This window comes from Hakea prostrata, chromosome 2 (assembly GCF_041222555.1).
Source record: "Hakea prostrata isolate BN-2017 chromosome 2, UWA_Hpros_2, whole genome shotgun sequence".
In the NCBI taxonomy this organism is placed as follows: domain Eukaryota; kingdom Viridiplantae; phylum Streptophyta; class Magnoliopsida; order Proteales; family Proteaceae; genus Hakea; species Hakea prostrata.
The window spans coordinates 18,546,740-18,573,498 of NC_142601.1; the positions used below are offsets into that span (position 1 = coordinate 18,546,740).

The window sequence follows — 26,759 nt, forward strand, 5'->3', positions numbered from 1 at the left end:
TGCAACATCTCGGATATTTGCTCTTTATTTAACAATGAAGGAGCTTCTGTCAATCATATATTTCTATAGTGCTGTTATACAAGGCAGGTATGGAGACATTTCAAACTCTGTTGGGGGAATCAATATCCAGAGCTTAGTGAACAGATATACTTTTGGTTGAAAACAACAACATTCAAATCCACAACAAAGGAGAACCCTTGTAATGCATCTCATTATCATTTGGATCATCTGATCATTATTCAATAGTGCAGCTTATCACAGGCAATACAGGAACTTCACAAGTCTGGTGGCTCGCAAGTTTCCTCTTTTTGAGTACCTATATTCTGCAGGAAAGACTAATCTAAAACAGGGTTAAAAGTCACTCCGTTGGACAGCTCCGGAACAGGGACTCTTCAAAATTAATATTGACGGCACATCCATAAAAAAGAACGATACACAATTTCAAGCGGGACTTGGTGGAGTGGCTAGAGATCATTTAGGCCTGGTGGGTCTTCTGTTTCGCAGTCTGGTGAAAATTTCACTGCACTACAGGCAGAGGCAGCAGCAATCAAATGGGCACTCCAGTATGCTTTTTCTTTGTAACTCCAAAGGATTCTGATAGAAAGTGATAATGCCACCATCATCCTTTGGTTTCAGACCTCATCAGAGAAAATAACTTGGAAAATAAAACATTTTGTTAAAGATATCTCCCTTATGAAAAATTTCTTATTGAGGCAATTTTGCAGCTAATAATCTCACTTCAAAACAGCAGACAATTCTGTTTTCTTCTACCCCTCCCCCATCAATATAGTCGTTATCTTATGATGAACTTGGCTGCACTTACCCTTGGGTTTCAGATTTAAAAAGAAATAGAATCTGTTGTACTAATTTTTTTTTTCCATTCCCCATTTTCTCATTTTGGTTATTAAATAAAATTTTTATCAACCCAAAAATAACATGTAAAGTAATCTGATTTCTCAATGCAGGTTGGTTGAGTAATAACATTCATACTTCTCAGTAGAGAGTTTGTGGGTTCGACCCTCGCAGACGGTATTTCACTTCCAGTATTAAAAATAAAGGTCAATACCAATAAAAAAAAATTAATTTGAGATGGTTTGGTTCACAAGTAACTCGGCGGTTTCCCCCGAGGTAGTTGAGATTGCAGCCGGTGAAATAAAGATATGCGTTATAATGAACCTTCTGATTGCTTCGCGCGCCATTTTGGTATCTTTGACGCCAAAAATCTCTCACACCCATGTTGCAGTACCACGTGTCCTTCCCATAGAAGATGGCATTAGCAACTGCATATTCTCCGTCACTCTCGCTCTTCACTCGCACAGTCACTCTCACTCTCAACACATTCACTCCCACGCTTCCTCAGCACATCACTTCCACTTGACTTCCGGGTCTTTCTGGGAGAACTCGCATTGTCTCTAATTTTCAATCATCTTTTTTTTTTGGTTCATTCTCTCAAAGAATTACATCCTTTGCTGATAAACCGTTGACGTCGATGTCACCAAACAGCACTGAAAATCACCTTTCTTCGTCTTCTTGTCGATCAAAAAGCATCTGAAAATATCTAGTCTCACTAGTTTCACTCAGTCATGGTCGTATTCTTTCCTGATATCTCCTCCACTCGATCTCACGCTTGAAGCGACGCTCAAATTTGACATGTGAATTGGAGATTTCGCTTCTGATTGCCAGTGTGGTGCTAAGCTTCTGTTGCTCTACTGTCAACCTTTCTTATCAAATTGCTCGGGGATTTACCGGGAGCTAGAAGATTGAATCCAGTAGATCTTAAGTTAGACTTTATAAAAGGAGGCATTGTTTTTTGGTTATTTTAAATTATTTATTCAGGTAGATTCTTGTTTCTAGTGGATTTGCTGTTGAATAATTAGCGAACTTATTTGTTGGAAACTGGATTATTTCTTTTTAACGCTAGGATTTGTTGTTTTTTGTTGCATAAAATTTGTTAATTTTAGCAGGAGTTCTTCATTAATTTCAGCTGATAGTTTTCTTATGTTAAACTATAAATTGATGAATTTGTTGGTTCTAGTTATATGCTTGTCCATTAGCGTCTAGTAATGAATTTTTTTCTTTTCTTTCCTTTGTCCTTTTTCAGTTCAGTCCTTATCATGTTTCTGAATGTCACTAGTTTCACTTCTGTATTGTCAACCTGCCTTTCAGTTAGCATATCACTGTTCTCTGGTTGATAAAGAGCTTAAATTTTCGGTTTTTGTATCTCTTTTGTGCATCCAACTTCTTTGATTGCTATGTTCACTATGTAAAGTACCAAGATTTGATTGGTAAATTTCTGATGCTGTTAGCAGATCAACTGAATTTCTAGGAGAACTTCAGATGGAAACTACTACAAAAGTCAATGGTCTTGATCATGGAATTTCCGCTAAAATTCTGGCAGTGTCACATCCCTTAGCAGAGGAATCATCAGATATTGCTGCCAATATCAATTACCATGCACAATACAGCCCTCATTTTTCTCCTTTCAAGTTTGATCCTGAGCAGGCATACTATGCAACAGCTGAGAGTGTTCGTGATCGCCTCATACAAGTGAGCCTTCTGAAATCCTTACGAAACTCCTTGTTTCAAGCAAAAATATGCCCTCACCTAGCTTCTTTCTTGTGAGGTGTGTTTGGAATGCATGCCAAACACTGGTACAAGATTTTCTTAATTCTTATATCATGCCTCTGCTACTGGGAATCAGGTTGCAGTAGTTTTACTGCACAGTTTGGTTTATTGTGATAAGAATCCTTTTAATTCCTTGATATGCAAAATGTATCCAACCATAAATTTGGAAATGTTTGCGGGTGCCTATCTTTTTTATAGCCTGCAGGATAAGTGATTTTCCAACTGAACCCTCTTAAGTCTCTTCATTGTTCATGTGCTTAAACTTTTCATTATGAATCTATTAGCTTTCTTGTGTTTTAAATTAGTAATTCCATGAAATGGACACCCATAAAATTTTCTATTTGCAATGAGGATCATGAGGGGCATAGACCCATTTGGAGGGCCACAAGCCTTAGGTGTTCACTAGTGTAGCTATTCAGTCTTCCGGATGACCTATGTTGTAGTCTCTATATCCCATCAGATGTGACGAATTGCCGGTTGGGGCATTTTTTGTGTTAGCCTGCTTGCATGAGATTATCTGATGCAGGTAATGCCTACTGTTAATGTGAGAATGAGTGCTTAGTAACCAGACTTGAATCTAGACAATATTGTTGACTATTAAAATATGGAGGAAGAAAATGAATTAATATATATTTCCGAATCAATGTGGAAGTGACTGCCTAATAACCAGAGTTGCATCTTGGATAATATCATTGATATTTTGGAAGAAAAATTGAATTAGAGGATATTCTTGTTATATTTGTAAATAAGTGTGTAATGGGGTTAAGTGGCAAATCTCTACTTTCATGTTATACATTATTGTTATTTATGATTTCTTTTCACCTGATAACATAGAAGTATCATGAAGCCCCAGGACTTGGAATTTCAAGCATGATGCTTGGATATATTAAGACTTCCAATTTTCATTTCTTCCTTGAGGAGAAAACTCATCTCCAGTTATTGCTTGCTTTGGAGCTGCAAAAGTCAATTTCAGCATTTCATTATTCACCTGTGGACGCAGGAAATTACCATGCATATTATAATAGTTTTCAGTTCTAGGATGAAAGCCTTATGTATATCTTCACTTTTTACTTTTGCAGCAATGGAATGCAACCTACTTTCATTTCCACAAAGTTGATCCAAAACAAACATACTACCTTTCTATGGAGTATCTCCAAGGCCGCGCTCTAACCAATGCTATGGGGAATTTGGACACTCAAGATGCATATGCTGATGCTTTGATTAAGTTGGGACATGAACTTGAGAATATTGCTGAACAGGTATCCTGTATTATTTAACTCTTTGCATGGATAAAAATACATCTTTTCTGCTTCTTATATTTGCATGGAGTTCCCTCAAAGAGATTATCGTTTAATGCTTCATGTTATCATTTCGCCTTATAAGGTTCAGGTTTTATACCCAATTAATTTGGGCCAGTTTCATGGTACGATCTATGAGAAATTATTTTTTCAAAAAAAAAAAAAAAAAAAAAAAAAAAGTTGGATGCCAATGGATATTATTTCTTAGTGTGATGTATCCTTGTGTGAAAAATCTTAAAGTAATGTTTTCTTATATTTGATCACATTTTTGGGGTTCTGTTTTCTCGGTAGGCTTGGGTGGACCTGCATTTGCTTTGTTGCTCTCCATTAGGATACCATCTTTGTATCCATTCATGGGTTAAGATGATAATGATTTTCCATTCATGGATTAAGATGATAAGATTTATGTTCATCTTGTTGGGACTTATTTTCAGAAAGACAATCTGATTTGCTTGTTAATTTTGGTGGTTGCCCTTTTTGTAGGAGAAAGACGCAGCTCTTGGAAATGGTGGTCTAGGGAGGCTGGCGTCGTGTTTTCTGGACTCCATGGCCACACTAAATTTGCCTGCATGGGGATATGGTTTACGATACAAATATGGACTATTCAAGCAGAGGATTGCCAAGGAGGGCCAAGAAGAAACTCCAGAGGATTGGCTTGAGGTTTGTTTGGATACAAATTCTTTTTAGTTTTTTTATTTTTAAAAACCTTGTATATTACTTGATACTTTCTGGTGGGAATTGCGCAGAAATTCAGTCCATGGGAAGTTGTTAGGCATGATGTCATATATCCTATCAAGTTTTTTGGTCATGTGGAGGTCTCTCCTACAGGATCGTAAGCATCACTGTCTTTGTGCATTTGTTGACAAAAAATTTGAACTACCATATAGCATCAATATTAATTATCTCTCTTAATCTCCTCAAATTTTGGGTAAAAACACCCATATCCATTTATTCTTTCATGAGGCTTTCCATTAAATGAATGACAGGAGAAAGTGGGTTGGTGGTGAGGTTATTCAAGCTCTTGCTTATGATGTGCCCATCCCAGGATACAAAACCAAGAACACCATTAGTCTTCGCCTTTGGGAAGCAAAAGCTCGGGCTGAGGATTTCAATTTATTCAAATTTAACGATGGGCAGTATGAGTCTGCTGCACAGCTTCATTCCACAGCTCAACAGGTTGGTTACTGTTGGCTTGGTACAAAGGCTATGAGTAAATCCATCAGGTCCCTTTCAGTTGTCTTTGTTAATGTTTACTTGGTAATATATTGAGTAAGCAGAGTGCGTTTTGATCAAGGTTGTCAAGGCATAAGCGTCACCTAGGCATCCTGACCCTTCTTTGGGTGAAGGCAACCTGGTGTAACCTTGTCGCCTTGACAACCTTGGTTTTGATCGTGTTAAAAGATCTAAGTATTAAACCAACTGTTGCTGCAGTGAAAGCGGAGTGCTTTTTGATTGAGTTGTGATTTGTATGGTTATATATATGATTTATATATGATCTTCTGTGATATATTGAAATTTTATATTGCAGATTTGTGCAGTTCTATATCCAGGAGATGCTACCGAAAATGGAAAGCTTTTACGATTAAAGCAACAATTTTTCCTCTGTAGTGCTTCACTTCAGGTATTTTGGTACTTTTTGTCATGCCCCAGCCTTTTCTAACTCCATCGGTGCGTTCAGTAGCCAAGAAAAGAAAATTTTGAAAACCATGAGGGATTTCTATTCTTAATTGACTTTGTAGACTGAAACTCAATTCTGATTTTACATCCTTTGCAATCCATATTCTGCTTTCAGCTATATATTTTAACCATAAATTCTGTGTGCATGACTTCCCAAGGACATGGCCACACTGTGCCATTACCTAGGTGATGTACCACTTCTACCATTGGTACAAACTCACCAACTCTAGGTACATCTGATTTTCCAACTGATGAATGTTGATGCAGTACGTTATGGCCATCAAGGCTGAACTACTAGGTCTTGACATTGGCAAGTAAGTAAGATGAGTAAAAATTTGGATCTAACCAGATAGTGTGTCAAAACTAAAGAAAAGGCCTGTAAAATTATGCACTTCAATTTGTTTTGGACTGGGTCAAGCTGAATTGTTTTCCAATAATTAACCTGCTTGTGAAATAAAGGTATAGAAATATGGTTCATGATTGTCCCTAGAAGCTTTTCACCCCGTCAACAGTCCAAATACTTTCTTCTGTTTAATAATTTGTTATTTAAAGTATTACAAATGGTCTATGGACATGCCCATCTGTACGGGTTCTATGGCCAGCCCACCTAGTTCATCCACTCGGTAGGGCGATATTGAATCCAAGTTTGAAATGGCAAATTTTGGACTCAAAGTCGATCATTTTTCCTTTGTACATTGTTATTCACCTGTTTGGCAGTTCTATCATTGGGACGCACCCATGCAGTACGGTATCTATGGACAACCTTTCAAATTTTAGTGTCTTATTGCAGCCATGAGGTTGCAGGTTGAAACATGGAAACAGCTGCTTCGCAAAATGGGGGTAAGGCTGCATACATTTTCCCTTCCAGATCATCATAATTGGAGCCTCATGCACCAGGTTGCTCTTTTATATTATGCCACCAGCCAACTCCATTTGGGTTGTAACCTTTTTGAGCAAGGGGTTCTTCAAGTCTTCCAGCTAAAAAATTTCAGTCCCGTCCAAACCTGCTACATGGTAGAACTATGTGTGTAATGCATAGATAAACGGTTAATATGCCTCTCCAAAATCATTACTGGATTTGACTTGCCAGTGAATCTCAATTTAGGATATGGAAAATCAATTCAAGACTTTTCTAACGTCGGAAATGGTTAATTTGGCCTAATGACTTCTTCAAAATCCAATTGATGAGCTTCCAAGGCATGAGGTGTTCTCTTAAAGAGGTTGAATTTTGTTTACCCATGGCTAACTCTGTTCACCCCATTTTTAAAAGAAATAGAGTTTGGAATCAGTCTTTAGAACCAAACTTGGTTGAACAGAAAAGGATATAGCTTCTGATTTTGGCAGAATCATGGTTTATTGAATTTAAAAAATTTAGTAATTGCAAAAACAGATAAAGAAACAAAATACATAGAAAAAGCCAAAACCAAAAACGAAAACAGGGTAAGAACTAAGCGACAAGGCATTTCCTGGTTCAACGGTTACTGCTAATTGATTACAAAGCAGATTGTTGAATAAAAAATTTGCACATGCAATTCAATATATGTTTATAAACCATGGAATTTTTTAAATGAATCAAGTGGCTTTTAAGAAAAACCAGACAGTGTCTGGAATCCCCCCTTTTATTTTCAGTCAAGATGGTTCTTTATCTGAAGCAAGATGGGATTCCACTTCCTTCTGGTACAACTGGCCCATCCTAATTTTTTAAAAGTTTCATTCAGAGTGATAATGAGAATTTAGGGATTGGTTCTTTGAAATAAAATGATGCAATTATTGAAGTTTTGTGCAAATGCACTAGAGCTAGGACATATTTGTAGCAGAAACTTCCATGCAACACTTACCAGTAAGTTCTTCTTAAGATAGTGGTGAAGCTGTAATTGTTACAGAACTTTTCTTCAATGTACAAGAAAACATAGTTTTGGGTTCCATTCTATTGTATAAATTTCTCTTTCTTAATGGTTACAGGACATTATTTTCCGGTTTAAGGAGAGGAGTGCTGAAAAAGGCTCATGGCAGTGGTCTGACTTCCCTAGCAAGGTTGCAGTACAACTGAATGATACACATCCAACTCTAGCAATTCCAGAACTGATGCATCTACTTATGGATGATGAGGGGCTTGGATGGGATGAAGCTTGGGATATAACAACTAGGTGCATTAATTAGTTCTATCTTCTTTAATGTGTAAAGAGCAATGGTTTACTTGGCTGTTCTACTCTGTGCAATCTTGGAGTTAACCTTTGCACATTGTGATGTCTTCTTCTTAATGGTTGCTGACAATGTAGCGGATGATTTTCTTCTGCAATCTACAGGACTATTGCTTATACCAATCACACGGTCCTTCCTGAAGCACTAGAGAAATGGTCACAATCTGTAATGTGGAAGCTTCTCCCTCGCCATATGGAGATCATAGAAGAAATCGATAAACGCGTATAGTTCCACTTCCACCTTTTGTTATGTATTCTGTATCTGTAGTCTTCATCTGCTGATTGACTGGTGACTCCCCTCCTCCCCTTCCTCCTTTTCCAGTTCAAGGCCATGATATGTTCCACCCATCCTGATCTTGAGAGTAAGCTCAATGGCATGTGCATCTTGGACAATAATCCCCAGAAGCCAGTTGTGCGGATGGCAAATTTATGTGTCGTGTCCTCACACACGGTAAGACCTGCATCAAAATGTGAAACTGGCCATTTTTCACTCCTTGTTATTGCACTTCAAGAATTGATGTAAATCATAATACAAAGAATGCTTTCTTGAGAATTACAGTACATAACTCGATCAATCCATATAGATCTGATCCTATATCCTATTTACACACTGAGTGGCTTTCTTGAGAATCACAGTACATAATTGGATCAATCCATATAGATCTGATCCTATATCCTATTTACCAGTGAGTGGTCCCAATTTGGAGATCTATGCTAATCTTTGCTAACTTGATACATTGGCAATCTAATAATCCAGGTCCAGATTGAAGTCCATTTGACTGAATTATTAAAGCTCTCATATTGGTGAACTGTGGGTCATGGTAAATCTTGGATGGAGGGAAAGATCTATGTTGCCAATCCCATGCAGTTGTGATAAGGTTGAGTTGTTGTGGGGTAGATCCTAAATCTGATCTGCTACATTATATGTCCTAAGAAAATAGCATCAGTCAGTTTAAGGTTGCAAACTGTGTAATTTAAAGAAACAACATTTGCCCTAGGCTTCTGGAGATGGCCGATTGTAAATATATGTTAAATTGTTAATCATAACATGTCTGAACCAATTTCAAAGGCAGCAACGGTATATGGAAGAAAACCTTATGCTGTCAGTCTGATGTGAACCCTAGTTAGTTGATTGAATGTAGCCCTAGAACCAAGCTAACTCTAGGATCCTCTTCCTTGAGAATCAGCAGTCTTCTAGGTGATGTAAACCCAATTTTTAGGTTAGGGTTTTTTGGAATAATTTCCTAAAATAAAGGGTTGCCCATAATCTTTGATAATGTTGCAAGTAAATAACAAGGATCTAATAGGTGATTCTAGAATTACTAGGAAACTTCAAGGAAAGGGTGTTGGTTGATTTGGATGTCTTTCAAGAATTATGGTGGGTTTGGTGTGGTAAAGGCTAAGTAAAGATGATTATAGGATTTGTGTGAGGTTGGCAAGTAAAGGTTGGGGCCTTAAAAAGTCAAGATAGAAGGGGATTTGAGATCTCCAGTTTATCCTAGGATGCCCAAGTAGACCTGCGGCTGGGTTTGGGGAAGTTTAGGAGTGAATGGGGAATGGTTATGGGTTGGGTCTTGGAAAGGATCTCTTCTATTTCTTCCTTGCTTTCCTCTTCTTTTCTTGTCTTTCTTTTCTTTTCTTTATTTTCTCACCTTTCTTCTTTCTTCCATTTTCCTTTTGGTTTTTTCTGTTTCTGGTGTGCCGCAAGGAGGTGAAGAAAGGGAGAGAGAGCTGAACGGGGTAGAGAGGGGAAGAGGGGTGCCATAGGGTAGGGGAGGGTATATGGGGAGTTGTGAGGGTTAGGGGTGTTGTGGGGTCCCAAAGAAGCTGCTGCAGAGATGTGAGTCATGTGACAGCGAGGTGGAGGGGTTTTTTATGGCTGCGAAGAACAGGGGAGGGCAGTGGAGGGTCTTGCGAGGGTGTGGGGAGGTGAGGAAGGGGCTGGGGTTGCTGCGATTGAAGGGAAAGGGGTGGCAGAGGCCTGTGATGGTAGGGGGGACAGAGGAAGGGGCTGGGGTTTGCTTACTTGCAAGCTTGCTGGAATTTCTTGAGGAAGGGTGTTAGAAAGATTGTTGTTACTGATCTCTGAAGAAAAAACTCGACTTTAAATCCAACTTGACCCCCTCAACAGGAACCACGGTCCGCAACTCAAGTAATCTCATTCAAATATTCAGACTTAAGAAAATACAAAGAAAGAGTAGGCTTATTTATGGCCTACTAAAAGACTCTAATCCGAAGCGGGTTTCCTTTATAGATTAGAACCTCTTTACAAATAATCTCAGCCATCCAAATAAATAATTAAAGATCTAATAGAATCTCCTTAAAATAGATTCCCCCTAAAACTCAACCACAAATAAAAGAAACCATCTGAAAATAACACCTAATTATCCAAAAGGAATCTTAATTTAAAATAGATTCCAATTGAGAGATGCTCTAACTCTCTAAATTTGACTAAGTATTTTGACCTCCGAGAACCCTATAGCTGACGACCCTATAGGACTCCAATAAAAAAACTGAAGATAGATCCATGACCCTTGGATTTGAGGTGTTCTAACCAAACCCTTCTTGAGCTGAAAAGGGCTGGAAAAATGATCAAAAAACCCCTGAGGTATTTGGCCAGGTTTGGACTGGGCCTTTTGGGTCTAGGTTTTTAGTCCAATTAGAGGGGGGCCTCAACCCTGTTACATCACTAGGGCTGCAAATACCTTGGTGGATGGGTTTTGGATAGACGTGGGGTTGGTAAGGGTTAGGTTATGGTTAGGGTAGATTCAGCAAGGCTTGGGGTCTAGGGTTTTAGGTTTTCAATCAATAAACCTTGCTGTAATTGCAGTTTCAGACCTTTAATTGAAGTTAGGGTTTAAGTAAATTAGGGTTTGGTGGATTCTAGAGTTAGGGTTTCCTAAAATTAAAGATAAGTTGCAAAATTTTAAGGTTTTAGGTGTGGGAACTGGTCTTCGACTCCCCTCTTTTCCTGCGACGATCACTGTCAATGATACATCCTTATCCCCTCACCCAATGGCCAAAAATACCTTTTTGCCCCTTCCCTCTTCATCTCACTTACCAAATAAAGCCTTATCCAAAACCTCTCCCCGTCGCCCAAGCCCAACTCTCGTAGCCCAAACCCCCTTCCCTACCTAAACCCAACTTAAATGGGCCTAGCCCTCTTAAAACCTTAGGCCCCCCCTCACTCACCCTCATGGGCCTTCAAAAGCCTCTAGCCCCCTTAGATCTTTAAAATCCACCTCTAAAGACTGCCAGTGTCCATAAAACCCAGCCCACTACCAGCGTTCATGAACTCCAAAACCTTTTACCTGATTCCCAATTAGCCCAAAACAATACCTGCAAAACCACCCAACCCATCATCCTTAATCCCATGACCCCCTCTAACCCATGCCTTCTCACCACTAATCCAGGCCTTCCCTCTACCCCCTTGAACTCCATTGCCAGCCATGAGCCTCTATCCCCTTCCTCCAACTCTTCCATTGATCCAAACATCTTATAAACTCCATCACCTCTCAATTCCCCCCTTTGTGAGACTCCCCTCTTCATACCCTGCCCCCCTTGCCCCATCCCCAACAACAAAAATGATGCCCCCCCCCCCATTTTTGTTAATAATGTCTGATTTCTTTTTTTGGAATGCCAGGGGGCTCAGCTCCCTTCCAAAACAAACTAATCTTAGAAACACCATCAAAACAGCTAAAGTCTCTCTTTGTGCCCTTCTTAGAACCCATGTCCAAATGGATAATATCCATCGGATTGCTCATTCTATTGCCTCCTCTTGGTCTTTCATCTCAAACTCTTCTCCATCTGTCAATGGTCGTATCTAGATTATTTGGGACTCCTCGAGATTCCAAATCTCCCTTCTTAGATCCTCTCCCTAGCTCTTGCATCTCAATATCCTAGGCAACCTCTCCCCCCCCCCTTCTTCTCACCATCATCTACAGTTTCAATCGTGCCGCTGATCGCACCCCTCTTTGGGAGGATATCAGATCTATCTCTTCCTCCTCCCCAAATCTCCCCTGGGGTATTGGTGGGGACTTTAAAATCATCAAATATTCCCATGGCTCCACTCCTGATCCTATCGCGATGGATGACTTTAATGCCTACATTGATGACTCGGGTATTAACAACCTCCATTGGTCAGGCCATCCTCTCACTTGGCATAATCATCGATCAGGTCCGGCTAGAATCGCCTTTAAGCTTGATCGCTTCCTAGCAAAATGCTTCTTGGCTCTCCTCCTTCCCTTCTTCCCATGCCTCTTTCTCTAACTCTAATCTTTTTGACCACTCCCTCTGTTTTTCCCCCTTTCCCCTCCCATCTCCTTTGGTCTAAAGCCTTTCAAATTCTTTGATATTTGGACTATGAGCCCTTCTTTCATTCCCACTGTCAAAGAAGCTTGGCCTAAGCCTGTCCACTGTCACCCTCTCCCTCTTATTGCCTTTGCCCCCAAGCTTCGTAACACTAAGGAAGCTCTCCGCTCTTGGAAATCCTCTACCTTTGGCAATATCTTTGCTAGGGTCACCTCCTGCCGCTCAAATCTTCAGCTCACCCAATCTCTTCTCTAAAATGACCCCTCCAACCCCACCCTTGCCAAAGATGAAAAACCCCTCTCCTCTGAGCTTTCTTCCCTCCTCTCCTTGGAAGAAAGTTTTCTCCGTAAAAAAACTAGAATAAAGTGCCTTGAGCTCGGGGACTCCGATTTTGCCTATTCCCACCGATCCCTCTAAGGCTCGGAATAACTTCAACTCCATGCCCTCCTTCATCACTAATAATGGTACTTGCATTTCCGATCCCACTAGCATCAAGGCCAAGATCGTCTCTTTCTTCTCCAACCTTCTCTCCTCGCCCTCTCTTCCTCCCTGCACCCCCCTTCCCTCCAACCTTATTAATAAATTCATTAACCCTTCTATAATCTCCTCTCTCAGCGCTTTCCCTTCTTGGGAAGAAATCCTTCTTGCCATCGGTTCCCACAAGCCCAATAAGGCCCCGGGTCCTGATGGTTTCAGTATGGGTTTCTTCCTTGCCTCTTGGGATTTCATTAAAAATGATCTTGTCCATGTCATCTGTAGTTTCTTCTTTAACCCTTTTCAACTCTCATACATCAATCAAACTTTCATTTGCCTCATTCCCAAGAAGCAAGGAGCCTCCTCCCTCTTCGATTTTCGCCCCATCTCCCTCTCTAACCTCCTTTACAAATTTATCTCTAAAGTCCTAGCGAATAGGCTAAAAAAGGCTCTTCCTTCCCTTGTGAGTTTGAATAAATCGGCTTTTATCTTGGGCCGTAGCATTGTGGATAGTAACCTTCTTTGTGCGGAAATTGTCCGCGACTTTGATAAATCTACTCACTCCCTGGCTGCGCTTCTTAAAGTTGATCTTCACAAAGCCTTTGACTCTATTCTCTGGGACTTCATTAGCGATGTCCACTCTTCCATGGGTTTCCCTCCCCCTTTCATTCACTGGATTGAGACCCTTGTCTCTTCTCCTCGCTTCTCCATCATCACCAACGGATCCCCGACGAGATTCTTCCCATCTCGTGTTGGCATCCGCCAAGGCTGTCCTCTATCTCCCTACCTCTTCTACTTAGCCTTGGAAGTCCTTCCCATATCCTTCAATCCAAAACTGATCACCTCATCTCTTTTATTCCCAAGTGCATGTCCCTAAACCTCACCAATTTTGCTTTTGCTGGCGATCTTATGATCTTCTCTAAAGCGGACGACCTATCCATCTCCTCCATCCTCTCGGCCCTCTTGCAATTTGAATCCCTCTCTGGCCTTCAGGTCAACCTCGACAAGTCCACCATCTTTCTCTCTGGTGTCCCCGATCACCTTCAAGCCTCTCTCCTCCATCTCTCGAGTATTAAGCTTAGTTCCTTTCTCGTGGTCTATCTTGGTCTCCCGCTCATTCCGAGTAAGCTCACTCACCACCACTGCCTCCTAATGCTCGATAATATTCGTAAAAAGCTATAGCTTTGGAAGGGTCAGCTTCTGTCTTTTGCTGGTAGAGTGGTTCTCATCCGTTCTGTACTTTAGTCCACTTATCTCTATTAGTGCAGAATCTTCTGAATTCCCAAATCATCCATCCATGCTATGGAATCCTTATTTTGTGCCTTCCTTTAGAAAGGGCAAGAAGCCTCGCGCTTCATCCACCCGGTCGCTTGGTCATCCATCTGCCGCCTACGTCTGAAGGTGGCCTAGGAATCCGCTAGATCACTGATGTTAACTTAGCTTGCCTTCTCAAACTTATCGAGAAAATTGGCTCAAAGCATGGTTCTATCTGGGTTAAGTGGGTTTATTCTTTCTTTCTCCTATCTGATTCCTTCTGGAGTGCTCCTATATCCTCCAACCTTTCATGGGTTTGGAGGAAAATTCTCGTGCTACTCCCTTGCGCCATCTTTGCTATTTCTACCACCATCTCCTCTGGCTCTTCCACATCTTTTTGGCTTGACCAGTGGCATTCGATGGGCATTTTCTTTAACCACTTTGGTCCCTGCACTATTTATGACACCCGTATCCCCAAAACCAACCCCTTGTCAAACGTCGTCTCAAATGGATCCTGGATCCTAATTCCCCTCCCCATTCTCACACAGGTTTGGGAATCTCTCCCCTCCTCTCTCACTCCACTTGTGACCTAACTGTTTGGCTCCCTTCCCCCACCAAAACCTTCTCTACCTTATTATCCCACAACCCTAAGCCCCCTAGCCCCCATTGGTTTGGTTCAAAGGCTACATTCCTCGTCAATCCCTTACCCTTTAGAGGGCCCCTCCCACCCAATCCTTCCTTGTTGACAGCTACATCCCCCCTAACCCCAATTGCATCATTTGTTGGAATGGTTTGAAGAACCTTAAGCACCTTTTCTTTTCTTGCCCCTTCTTCAAATCTATCTGGGGGAAAGCCCTCGCTTCCATTTGGCCCCATTCTAGGCGTTCCTACGGATTTACTCGAGATTGGTTTGGATTTTAAGAAACTTTTCAGGTACTTTCATTTGTGATAAGATTGGTAAGCTAGTGTACTATGCCTTGATCCATCACCTATTGTGGGAGTGCAATCTTTGAAGATGAACCTCCAAATCCTGCTCTATAGACAAGATTTGGAATGCTATATATTTTGATGTATCTTCTAGACTGTTAGCTATCCCCCATCCCTCTGTTGATGATATTCAAGGAACAGGCTTATTGTTGTCTCTTGGGGTCTTAGTTTTGTTTTTTGGTCTCCTGCTTAAAGACCTTGTTCTCTTGTCTCCTTTTCGTGTAATATAATTATTTATTCATCCAAAAAAAAAAAAAAAAAAAAACTGGGAAGGGGTTGGAGTTTAGGATCGGAGGCAGGGGAATGGTTTTAAAGCTTAATTTTAAAAGGGGAAGGGTTTAGACCTAGGGGATAGGACTCATAATTGTAACACTAAGCTTCTGCACTTAGGGTTTATAAATTCTGGAAAATTGCCGAGTTACTGCAGGCTAGAAAAGAAGAATAGAAGAAGAAAAGGTGGGGGGAAGGGGCTGTAACTATGAAAGAGGTTTGGGGGGGGGGGGGGATGGATCCTAAGGTTGCGACAGGGGTTGGGGATGGGGCTGGGGTTGTCTGCAATTGAGGGAAGGGCTGGGAATCTAAAAATTAGGGTTTCAAGGGATGAGGAAGGGTTGTGTGCAGTAGATAAGAAGAAGAGAAGGGCTGGGAAGGGGCTGTGGGTAATTTGTACTTACTTGAAGATGAAATATGGCTGCTGGACTTGAACAATGTTGCCGAAATTGAAGAAAACTGCAGAATTTTATCTCTTGAAGCTGCCACAGGCTTCCCTTAGGAAACCCACGACTTCTCTTGCCTTCAATGCTTAACCAATTTTATTAATTCAATTCAACTTACTGATTAAAAGGAATGAAGCCTTATTTATAGCCTCTAAGGAAGAAAACATAACAGGACTCAACTGTAGGAAGAAAACATAACAGGACTCAACTTTAGAAAGAAAACAAAATAGGACTCTAACTTGTAATCCAATTCTAACTAAAACTCCTAATACTTCAACTCACACAAGGAACCTCCATAACTTACTCTAGAGAGTTCCAATGTGAATTGTAAGAGTAGATGTGGATTCCTTGCAAGAAGTAGGACAACTCTAAGGGACTCCTTCACAAACTATCTCACTCTAATCAAGATTCTTCAATAACTTTCAATAAGGACTCAAATTTAAAAATAGAAGTAGATCTGGGGTCCCACTAACATGATGGACCCAATGACATCCTAGATTGGACTCGACGAATTTGCAAAAATGACCAAAATACCCCTGGTGGAATTAGGGGCCATGAGGTTTGGGGAAGAAATCCTAGGCCCTGTACTTTCCCTGGGAATGGTTGCATAACAGTCATGACAAGCAAAGGTCTGGACAGGTCATCTTTCACATTTCATACTCCAATCAATTTGGTCATGCCCCAAATACTGCCCTAGATATTATGCCACATGGAAATAAAAAGTTAGGGCAGTATAGAAATGCTCTCTTTGGCCATGGAAAAAAAAAAAGTCAGCCCTTTTATATACTACTTATCATGTTGGAAAAGCATTTAACATATTTGATGAATTTCAATCAAGAATTGGCTCATACCTGTTGCTAGGGAGAGTTGTTCCTTGGCACTTTTGACCTTGATGGATCATTTCAACTTATAACCATGCATGAACTGTATCATCCGTATCTCTTTTTGGTATCGTCTGGGGATTTTATATCCTTCCTCTGTGGGAAAACAGTAGAAATAAAAAGCCTCTTGAATTTCTTTCAGTTAAATATTGATTTATAAAATAAATTTTTCTTTACATTGCTCTGTAGGTAAATGGAGTCGCAGAGTTACACAGTCAGATCTTAAAATCAGAGTTGTTTGCCGACTATGTTTCCATATGGCCCACCAAGTTCCAAAATAAAACTAATGGTGTCACTCCTCGCCGATGGCTCCATTTTTGCAGCCCTGAATTGAGTAACATAATCACCAAATGGTTAAAAACTGATAAATGGGTCACAAATCTTGACCTTCTTTCACAGCTTTCCCAGGTATATGGTCAAAATATTTTTCTTATTATATAAACTTTCTTTTTCTTTCTATCGGTACTTATTTTAGTTACACATTTAATTCCTCACCCAATGTGTGACAGTTTGCTGACAATGAGGAGTTGCATGCTGAGTGGGAAAGTGCAAAGATGGCTAACAAACTACGCCTGGCAGAGTATGTTTTACAAGTGACAGGTGTCAGCATCGACCCAAACAGCCTTTTTGACATACAAGTTAAGCGCATCCATGAATATAAGAGACAGCTGATGAACATTCTGGGTGCAATTTATAGATACAAAAAATTAAAGGTACAGAAGGCTCCACTAGCCAATATAGTCCTAAGCTATGCATGGTCATGTTTCATATTCTTTGTCCCTTTTTCTGTATAAATTGTTTTTAGAACATGTCAATCTTCTATATTCTAGAAGCAAAAATGAAAAGTACATTGCTTTATCAATTGGTACTCCCCTATTGGCTCTCTCTGGGGTTCTCATATTGTCTACTAAGAAAAGCATTATCCAGCCTTCAACTCCCCTTGACACCCAAGAGGTGCACTAGGCAAGGCATCTTGCTCAATTTTTAGGTGGTTTTTCTACACATAGGCGTAACTGTCTTTGTAGATAACCGTCCAGTATGCCCTATAGCTTGGGAGACCTTCTTGAGACAATCGATTATGATAGAATGGTTTAATTGATTAGTGTGATCTCAAGACCTTTATTTATAAGAAGGTGGAAAGAGAACTATTACATAAATACCCTTACTTGGGTAACAAGAAATAGAAAATTACATGAACTAAAACTCTAACAGAATTGCAACTCCTAGGAGAACTCAACCAACACTCCCCCTCAAGTTGATACCATGTTGAGACAATCGATTATGATAGAATGGCTTAATTGATCAATGTGATCTAAAGCTCTTTATTTATAAGAAGGTGAAAAGAGAACTATTACATAAATACCCTTACTTGGGTAACAAGAAATAGAAAATTACATGAACTAAAACTCAGAATTGAACTCATAGGAGAACTCAACCGACAGACCTATTAGGGTGAAGATTTGCACTCATACATAATGTCTTGGTTTGGCTTCATTGCAGGCTTCAGAACTTGATAATGGTGGGAGACTCTACCACAGACATTAACTTGCTGCCATCTTTGGCATTTATTTCCATGTCTCTTTTTTTATGCCCCTGCCATTCATTGAACTCATAGTTCTCTTGGATGCCTGTAACTGAAGACTCTCTTGTGGATGAGCTATCCAAGCAAGGAGTTCATGTTGGCTGTTTGGTCTTTCTAGGATATGCACTCCTTCGCTTTTTCTCTATTTGTGTAGTCCTTGGTCACTTTTTGCTCTCCTAGTAGTTTCTTCTCATTTTTCTTGATTAGTTTTGACATTCGAGAAAGAGAAAAATGATTCTCAGATATGTACCAATTAGTTGCTTTCTGGCTGATCACACTGAATACTTAGATGACTGGGTTCATTTGACTGAATTGGCCTTTGACCTAATATAATCGGAAAAAGAAAATTATATTCTGTTCCTTCCCTTATTCATAACATTTTCTGAGTGTCAACCTAGAGAGGGGGTGAATAGGTTGAGACTAGAAGCCATCCTTGTCTTTGCAATTATTTAAAAAAAAAAATTAAAGCAGTAAAATAAGGCAGATAGACAAGACATAAGGATTTCTAATGTTTCAATTCAATTGAATCTATGTCTATTCCTCCTTATCATCTAGAAGGATTTTCTCTAGTATGTCCACTTTTAGTATGGTGCGTGGGGACACAACAACTTCTTACACAGTGTATAGCCAAAGAGGACCTTTACAAACCCCTATTTCCAAGCAAGAGTACTCAATTACAAGTAATAAAATAAATAAGAAGTTGCAAACACTTACAAGACCTTAGCAGTGGCAGTTCCCTTGGAATGAAATGAATGTATATGCAGTCTCAAGCTTTGTCTAATCTATACCTTGAGATCAACACTACAACCTTTTATAAGAAAAGGGAATAAATCTCTAAGGGGATTTGGATATTAGGGAGGCTAAAAACCTATAATGATGGCATAAGAATGGGGGCTTTTTGCTGTTTGGAATTCATGCTCTAGAGTGTCACAGTGATGTCTATTTATGGCCAAAAGACTGGGTCAAACTAGGTCCCAATAGATACAAAACAGTCATATTTTTTAACTCATGCTCGACCTAGCATCTTTCAGTCAACCAACTCAATCTAGTCATTGGAATCTAGCCGTTAGAAGGATAACTAGCTTCACAATTGATTGATGGTCAACTACGACCATCGATCGGGGGGTTTGGTGGTCTGATGGTCGACCGGAGAGTCTCCACCAGATTGTACTACAAGCTCTCTGGGATGGTAGTGGTCTATCAGGCTTATTTAGCTCATGGTCAACAAGCACAAGAACCGTGACTTTTTCAAGGCTCTCCAAAATAGTTTTAAAAATCCATTTACAACCCTAGAGATTGACTCAATAGTCCCTTTTGCCCATATGATTAGTTTCTTATAATCCTTAACTTGAAAGATGCATGTAATTACATCTTCCACTTTCCTAATCTATATACGTGATCTTCAAAGAGGGTCTTTGTATCATTCTTGAGCCTTGAACTTATACTTGCATGTGGGTATGTCTATTTGTTGTTCCACACCTCGAGTCCTTAAAATCCATCTTTTCAGAGTGCTTGGACTGCTTTCATGCAATTTATGCTCTTTGCTTAGGTGTTTGGGTTTGTATATCGATATGTCTATCTTAAACACACAAGTATATCATTAGTTCTCAATTATATGTGTTTGTGTTCATCAAAACATTTGAAGGGTACTTTGGTCATTTCCCTAACATTCTCCCCACGGGTAGTTAGGTCATTCCCTAACATTTTGCACTTACATATGCCAAGGCGATAGGTTTTCTATCAAACAATTTGGTTTTTTATATTTCACATTCAGTGACTCCACTGATTCAATGTCTAGTTCCAAGATTTTTATATTTATCTTTCAGTCTAACTTGACTATAAAAAGCTTCAGAGCCATTTTATCTTAAATATATACTTGTTAACAGTGTTTTTATATAAATGAAAATTGCAATTCTCACTTCTATGGCATCTTTCGTTGAGCATATTTTGCGTAGATTTAGCTAAGATGCTTATATTGGAACTTGTTTTTTTTACAGGAGATGAGCCTTGAAGAAAGGAAGAAGACTACCCCACGCACAATCATGATCGGGGGCAAAGCATTTGCAACATATTCAAATGCCAAAACAATTGTGAAGCTGGTGACTGATGTTGGTGATGTTGTCAACACTGATCCTGAAGTCAATGACTATTTGAAGGTAGAAGTACTTCATATTGCATTGCCAGGAATTATTACAGGATTGACTTGCATTCGTATTGGGATTTCTTTTCTTTCCAATTTTAAATATCATTTTCTGGATACCCTTGCTCTCTCTTTCACATGTAAAAGAGGATAATTTTTTCTGTTACAGAGGTGTTAACCTTTGCTACTGATGATGGATGTGATCACTTCATCAAATTTTTTGAGCACCCCACAGTCTGCCTTTTTGAAGAAAAATCATTGGGCTGTGTTCCCCAGAATTTCCAACTAATGGATGCTGGTGGACTGGTCCAATTTAAACAATGAGCTGAAATTAATTAGCATGCTTCACTATAACTTTCACACTTGAAGGAGGTTTTGCAGTAATTTGTTATTATGCCAGTCATTCCTCAGAGCTTAGAGGACCATCTTTTAATTCCAACAGAAAAAGGATGGTGACGTTTAAGGGTCAATGTTGAACTCATGGAACAGTTTCTCAAGATATAATATATAAATTAGAGATGGTTATTACTTGAAACATATAATTTACCATTCCTACTGTCAGGTTGATTTTCCTCTAATTCTTGTGAACTTCAGGTTGTCTTTGTTCCAAATTACAATGTTTCTGTGGCTGAAGTGCTAATACCTGGAAGTGAGCTGTCACAACACATTAGCACAGCAGGTATGGAGGCAAGTGGCACGAGCAATATGAAATTTGCCCTCAATGGTTGCCTCATAATTGGAACACTGGATGGAGCCAACGTGGAAATCAGAGAAGAAATTGGGGAGGAGAATTTCTTCCTTTTTGGTGCCAAAGCAGACGAAGTCCCCAGGGTGCGCCAGGAGCGAGAAGATGGACTGGTAATACGCTGCATTTTTTCTATGGGTAACATATAATCCTTATCACCTGCAGCTTTAATTTTTTGCAACTGACAGGTCATTGTGTTCATACTATGTTAAAAAATTTTCCTTGACTGAACTCATTTTAAGTAAGATAGTCATCGAGATGGAGAATTGACCCCCTGGATCTGCTTGTGTGAAGCCTTTGGCACCTGGTTTGCCCTTTTTAGTCACCAAGATGGAAAGCCAACTTGGAGCTCCTCTAGTCTGTCATATTGTTCGTCTACAGAAGTCTTCTTTCCTTAGCAGTACTTCAGTTGCCACATTAAGGGGCAGGCCTTAGCACAATGGTCGGTGGACCAAAGATGTAGCCTGAGGTCAAGGTATCAAAACAGGCTCTCAGCAAAAACTGCTGGGTCATTGCGTAGGAAATCCCTCCTCCCCCGAGACTGCTTGTGCAGAAGCCCTGGGCACCAGGTTCGCCCATTTCAGCTGCCACATTTGTACTTACATTTATTGGTGCCTGCATCCATTGCTGTGGGTTGTGGAATGAACATCATTGCATATTAATGAGAATATATTTTGGTAAATATGCCAATGATTAGTGGAAGTTTTTATATTGTGCACATCCTACATGAAAGCTAACTGGTTACTGCTCTACATGTTTGTCACTCTCACCTACAATCCTCACAATAGACAATGAGGCTCTTTTTGTGTGTTTTCAGACTCAATTTTGCATTCTTGTGATACTTTATCACTAAAATCAAGTAGACGCACAAGTTCATACATGTTAGTAATAAGAACAGAACATATATCGTTCATTCATTCAGAGATTCTGTATTCATAATCTGACCTTAGTCCTTGCTGATGGTATAGTTTAAGCCAGATCCACGATTTGAAGAGACAAAGAAATTTTTAAGGAGCGGTGCATTTGGAAGCTATGACTATAACCCACTCCTGGAATCTTTGGAGGGTAACAGTGGGTATGGGCGTGGTGATTATTTTCTCGTTGGTCATGATTTCCCAAGCTATATGGAAGCTCAGGCAAAAGTGGATGAAGCTTACAAGTAAGTAAAACATTTACCTTCCTCTTTCACACTCATATAATGGCTTGATCATTGTATGATGTTACTAAGTATGCCAAGTCCTAGGCTCTCTCTGTGTAGTGTTTGTATATTAGCCTTTTCTGCAGATGTCCTTTTGGACTATGCATGGGTATTTTGTTGGAGTATATACCATTCTTTTTATAAAATTCAAGTCTTGCCATGGGGAAACAGTGAGCCATTTGTCCAGTTCACCTTTGGCTCCCATAAGCTTTGGGCTGGTATTGTCAGTGAAATTGCAAGCATGATAATGAGCAATTAATGCTTACTCCAATTCCCCCCCCCCCCTTTTTTTCCAATATCTTTCTCAAGCAGTGGTTTTGTTTTTATATGCACTCCTTTCTAGATGTACTATATATGTTTGCCTTGGATACATAGAAGGTGGGGTCGATAATCTGTACTCTTGGAACCTGTAAAGGTGCCATGGGGAACCTGATTGTGAGTTTGAGGTCCTCTAGTGGTGACTAAGTCCCCCAAAGACAGTCAAGTGGTCCTCTGACCTTGTTATCCTGTGGTTTTGTTTATCCTCTAGTTTATGCTGAATCCTCCCATTTCAGCTGCGCCAAAGAGTGGGCCTGGTGAGGCTTGAACTGGCCTAGTATAGTTCCAGACCAGATCTAAGGAACCAGTTTGTAATGTGCAACACAGTTAACCAAACCTTCTATTCTCTGCCATCATATTGCATAACAGAAATCGGAAACGAAGTCATGGATGATATTGAGGGGTTTATTTTATATATTTCTCTGGAATTCTGTGGATTCTGTCATTTTGCAGTCTCAATGTTATAAATGCTCTTCTCTAAGCCACCTTTTTCATAAGAACTGCTTCAGTTTTTAGTGTTTTCAATGCTTTATATGTTGTTTTATTAAAAATATTCAGTGTGGTGTTTTGCACGTGACAGCCAGGAGTGGTTCTACACATGTAATGAATCACAATTTCCAGTTTCTAAACATGTTTTGTCCCAACAGACAACTGCCATGCATGAATGCCATTTTTCCATTCTTTGTTCTTCTTTCCTTTTTCTTTCCTGTTCTCAATGCTCCAGGTTTCTTTCTTTGGGGAGGGTTGGGGTGGGGGGAGGGGATTGGCTGTAAGGTGGAATAAGCTGGGGTTGGGTCAATTTCACTAGAGTAGTAAGATGAAAGTGAACTACTCTCTGGGGGTACAGCTGATGTAGTAAAGGGAACCATAACAGTTAATTTAGATGAACCTATAAATGATTCCAGGCTAACTGCCACATGGAAGAAGTTCTGTTACTGTAGGCTTCAGTTCCCACACTGAGAAACTATATTTTCGTTATTTTAGTGAGAGAAGTTACTTTAGTTGGATTCTTGGTGGAATGTGATTAAATCCATCTTATTATCCTTGGGGAATGCAATTATAAAGCACTGTTCTATAACATGCTGTGCATGTAGGGAAAATTTTGATGGACACCTAATTACCCATAGGACCAAACCCTGTTTAATGGATTCAGGCACTCCAGAAGATTATGAGTTGTTTATTCTGCCCTCCACATTATCTGACAAACCTGATCGCCTGATTACTAGGTTTTGTCTATTGTAAGGTACAAAAGAAATTTTATATTACATGATGCGTAACCAAATATCAGTGGCTAAATAGTTTTTCTATTTTTATTCTCCCCAGTTGAGAAGGGTACATAGGATAATGTTTTCTGGAGATAGGTAGGTAGGTTCACCTGCATTTCTGCAAAAAATGCTTCTTTTCAAGTGTCGGTCTATGGGTGAGAAAGGAAGGAGGTAAGGGTCCATCACCAACTTGCAGGGTACATAGGATAATGTTTTCTGGAGATAGCTAGGTAGGTTCCCTGCATCTCTGCAAAAATGCTTCTTTTCAAGTGTCAGTCTATGGGTGAGAAAGGGAGGTAAGGCCGTAAGGGTCCATCACCAACTTTCCCCAAACCTCCCAACTTGGTGTTCTTATTGAGAGAACCATTGACAACTGCAAATAGCCTTGATTCACGGTTTGGGGTTGGCTCATAGTTTTCAAGGCATTGACGTCGAGGTGTTTTTGTTGGTCCTAAGTCAATTTCTATCTTATTGCCAAGTGGCTTGCACTAGCTTTTATTGGTATTAGATCCAGTAATGGCCCTTGTTTATGACAAATACAGATATTTTTATATTTGATAATTCATTTACTTAGATATTTTTTGTAAATAAGCAAATACCCTATATTTGAATCCAATAAAAACGATAAAAGAAGTAAATTTTAGGAGGATAAAAAGTCAGCCTCCAAGTTGAACAGAAGTTGGATTTTCAACAAGGTGTGAAATTTTCCAAAACTGCATAATGCTTGGGGTTTTTTTCTTTTCAAATCTGAAAAATCCATAAATCTTACCATGGTTAAACATTTTTAATTATCGAAAGTGAAGTAAATCTGCCTTGATAAGTGATTTCGGCAGCATTCATTTGCTCTAAATAAGGTTTGACCAGAACATAACTGCAATTTAAATCAATAGCACTATTTGGCAAAGGGAGCGGTCTTCTAATACATGGCCAGATAATATTGACAACTCTGGTCCAAATAGTGGTGGCAAAGGGGGCAAGGGAAAAAAAAAAGTGATTTGACTCTTTAGCATTCCAGCAACAGGGGTCTCTCTCTTTTTCTTTTATTCTTTCTTTTCTTTCCTTTGGGGGGGGGGGGGGGGAGGTGACTTGGATATGGTGGTGAAGGAGGAAGGATTGGGTGAGGATATAAGGATTAAGGGATCTCCAGATGGTTAAATGGTGGCTTGGTGATATAGGTACCAAGAGATGGTGGGAGTAGTGATAGGTCAAATTCCAACCAGATTTGGTGTCAAAAGACTAGAAGAGAGGAGTAAGTGATTGTACCCAAGAATGAGGGTTATTTTTTCCTTTTTTGAAACCAAAAAAGGAAAACAGCAAAGCATGTTTGGTGTACCAGAGCAGTAAGCTGAGTGGCTACAAAATTATGGAGAGAACCTAGGGTGCTACGGGTCTAGCCAAAAGGAGATGAAAGCTCATCAACTATCTTCATGGAGATAGCTGAAAGAACAAGGAAGCCAATGAAAGGAATCTTGTGCCAAATCCAAGAAGGATCTGCATGGAACAAGTTTACTGGAACACCTAGTTCATGGAGGTGACGTCCGTGGCTTCCCTATTGCCAAGGCAGTCAAGAAGGGCCTTAAACGCCTTGGTGAATGGATAACTATGGGTTGGGTGCATTCTTTTCTACTTTTATCAGGAAATGTATCTGTATTATGCAGTGAAACATGCAATCCCCACAGCCTTTTAGCCTTTATGTTGTCCATTTTACTCATTTGATACCTGAAAACCAGCATGCCCCTAATTGCGGTCCGTAATCTGCATTCTACATGCAAAACCATCTGAGTCAACTCTCCTCATATTATCATCTATCTGGTGATCCCCCTATATTCCCGCAGATTCATCTATTTATGATTCTATCCTCTCTGGAACATCCCAAGATCGCCATCTTGGCCTAAGTTATACAATAATCTGCTTCAAGTTCCAACTGCCTTTCTTGCAACTCTAGTCCACCCCGTCACCAACATACAATGTCCCTATGGATATGATTGCAGTAGGAGACAACCACCATGAGTGATGTGGAAAAACTAAACCATGTTCCAACCCACTTCCTTATGTATGTGTTTCTTGTTTCTTTGTTGTCCAGATTTTAGTCACTGCTACAGCTGGAACCTGACCAAACTTACGTGAAATTCAATGTGTGAAATTGTATCCTTTCAGTCACTCTATTGACCCCCAATTCCCATATGCTGGCTCTCTTATACACATCAAAATTCAGGCTAGGGGAGTACCATTAACCAACACCACCAGAGCTCTTCCTCCCGGGCATCTCCCCCAAACTTTTTCACTAGGGGATTATGTGGTTATGCTACTCGTCCTCAAGGTTACAGTCTAATACACCTCCACATACCAGAGATGCCATACCAGAAGAGTGCAATTGAAAATTAGGATATTACCCTCCAATTTCCCAGTACAGAAGCTACAGAACCCAAAAGTAAAAGATTTTCCATGAATAATTGGAATTCTAGAGTTTGAAAATGATTTGTTGCTTTCGATATAGATATTCAAATTGGTATTTCCTGTATGTTATCTTTGGTAGCTCCATGAAGTCCGGATGATTTTATTTTCTGAAGTCATGAAAAGAATTTGTCTCCTGGTGGAGGATCTTTTAATCTGCTTTACTACTGATTGATTTATCATGGATTCATATAGCCTGATAACTTTCACGTATGTCATCTTACACCAATAACCGTCTTGCAGGGACAGGAAGAAATGGCTCAGAATGTCAATACTTAGCACTGCTGGAAGTGGCAAATTCAGCAGTGACAGGACAATTGCGCAGTATGCCAAAGATATTTGGAACATAGAGGAGTGCCCGGTACCATAACTCTTATTAGATGCACTGACATAGCTGCAATGTATATCATTGGCTTTATCCTCTATTTGCAAATAATGAAAGTTATGTCACTTCATTCATCCTTGTAACATATCATGCTACACTGTTGTATGAAATAATTATAGGTGCTGCAAGCATAATGTAGAACTTGTTTTTTTCTGTAATGTGGAATAGTTGTATTGCTTGGATTTCTCTCTTCTTTTTTTTGGATAATTATTGTTGCCCGCCTGTACTATAGGTTAATTACTAATCAA

General features: G+C 39.8%; 1 protein-coding gene across 1 annotated transcript; it reads left to right on the forward strand.

Annotated features, from left to right (window-relative positions):
* Positions 1 to 1,194: 1,194 nt before the first annotated feature.
* Positions 1,195 to 26,759, forward strand: LOC149023942 (alpha-glucan phosphorylase, H isozyme-like). The gene is made up of 16 exons (XM_089144373.1): positions 1,195 to 1,836; positions 2,310 to 2,547; positions 3,705 to 3,884; positions 4,407 to 4,583; positions 4,670 to 4,755; positions 4,910 to 5,099; positions 5,452 to 5,544; positions 7,563 to 7,747; positions 7,907 to 8,024; positions 8,124 to 8,252; positions 16,614 to 16,832; positions 16,934 to 17,137; positions 20,004 to 20,162; positions 20,741 to 21,004; positions 21,860 to 22,050; positions 26,370 to 26,759. Exons 2-16 carry the CDS (start codon positions 2,338 to 2,340, stop codon positions 26,494 to 26,496), a joined length of 2,532 nt encoding a protein of 843 aa, XP_089000499.1. The 5' UTR covers positions 1,195 to 1,836; positions 2,310 to 2,337; the 3' UTR covers positions 26,497 to 26,759.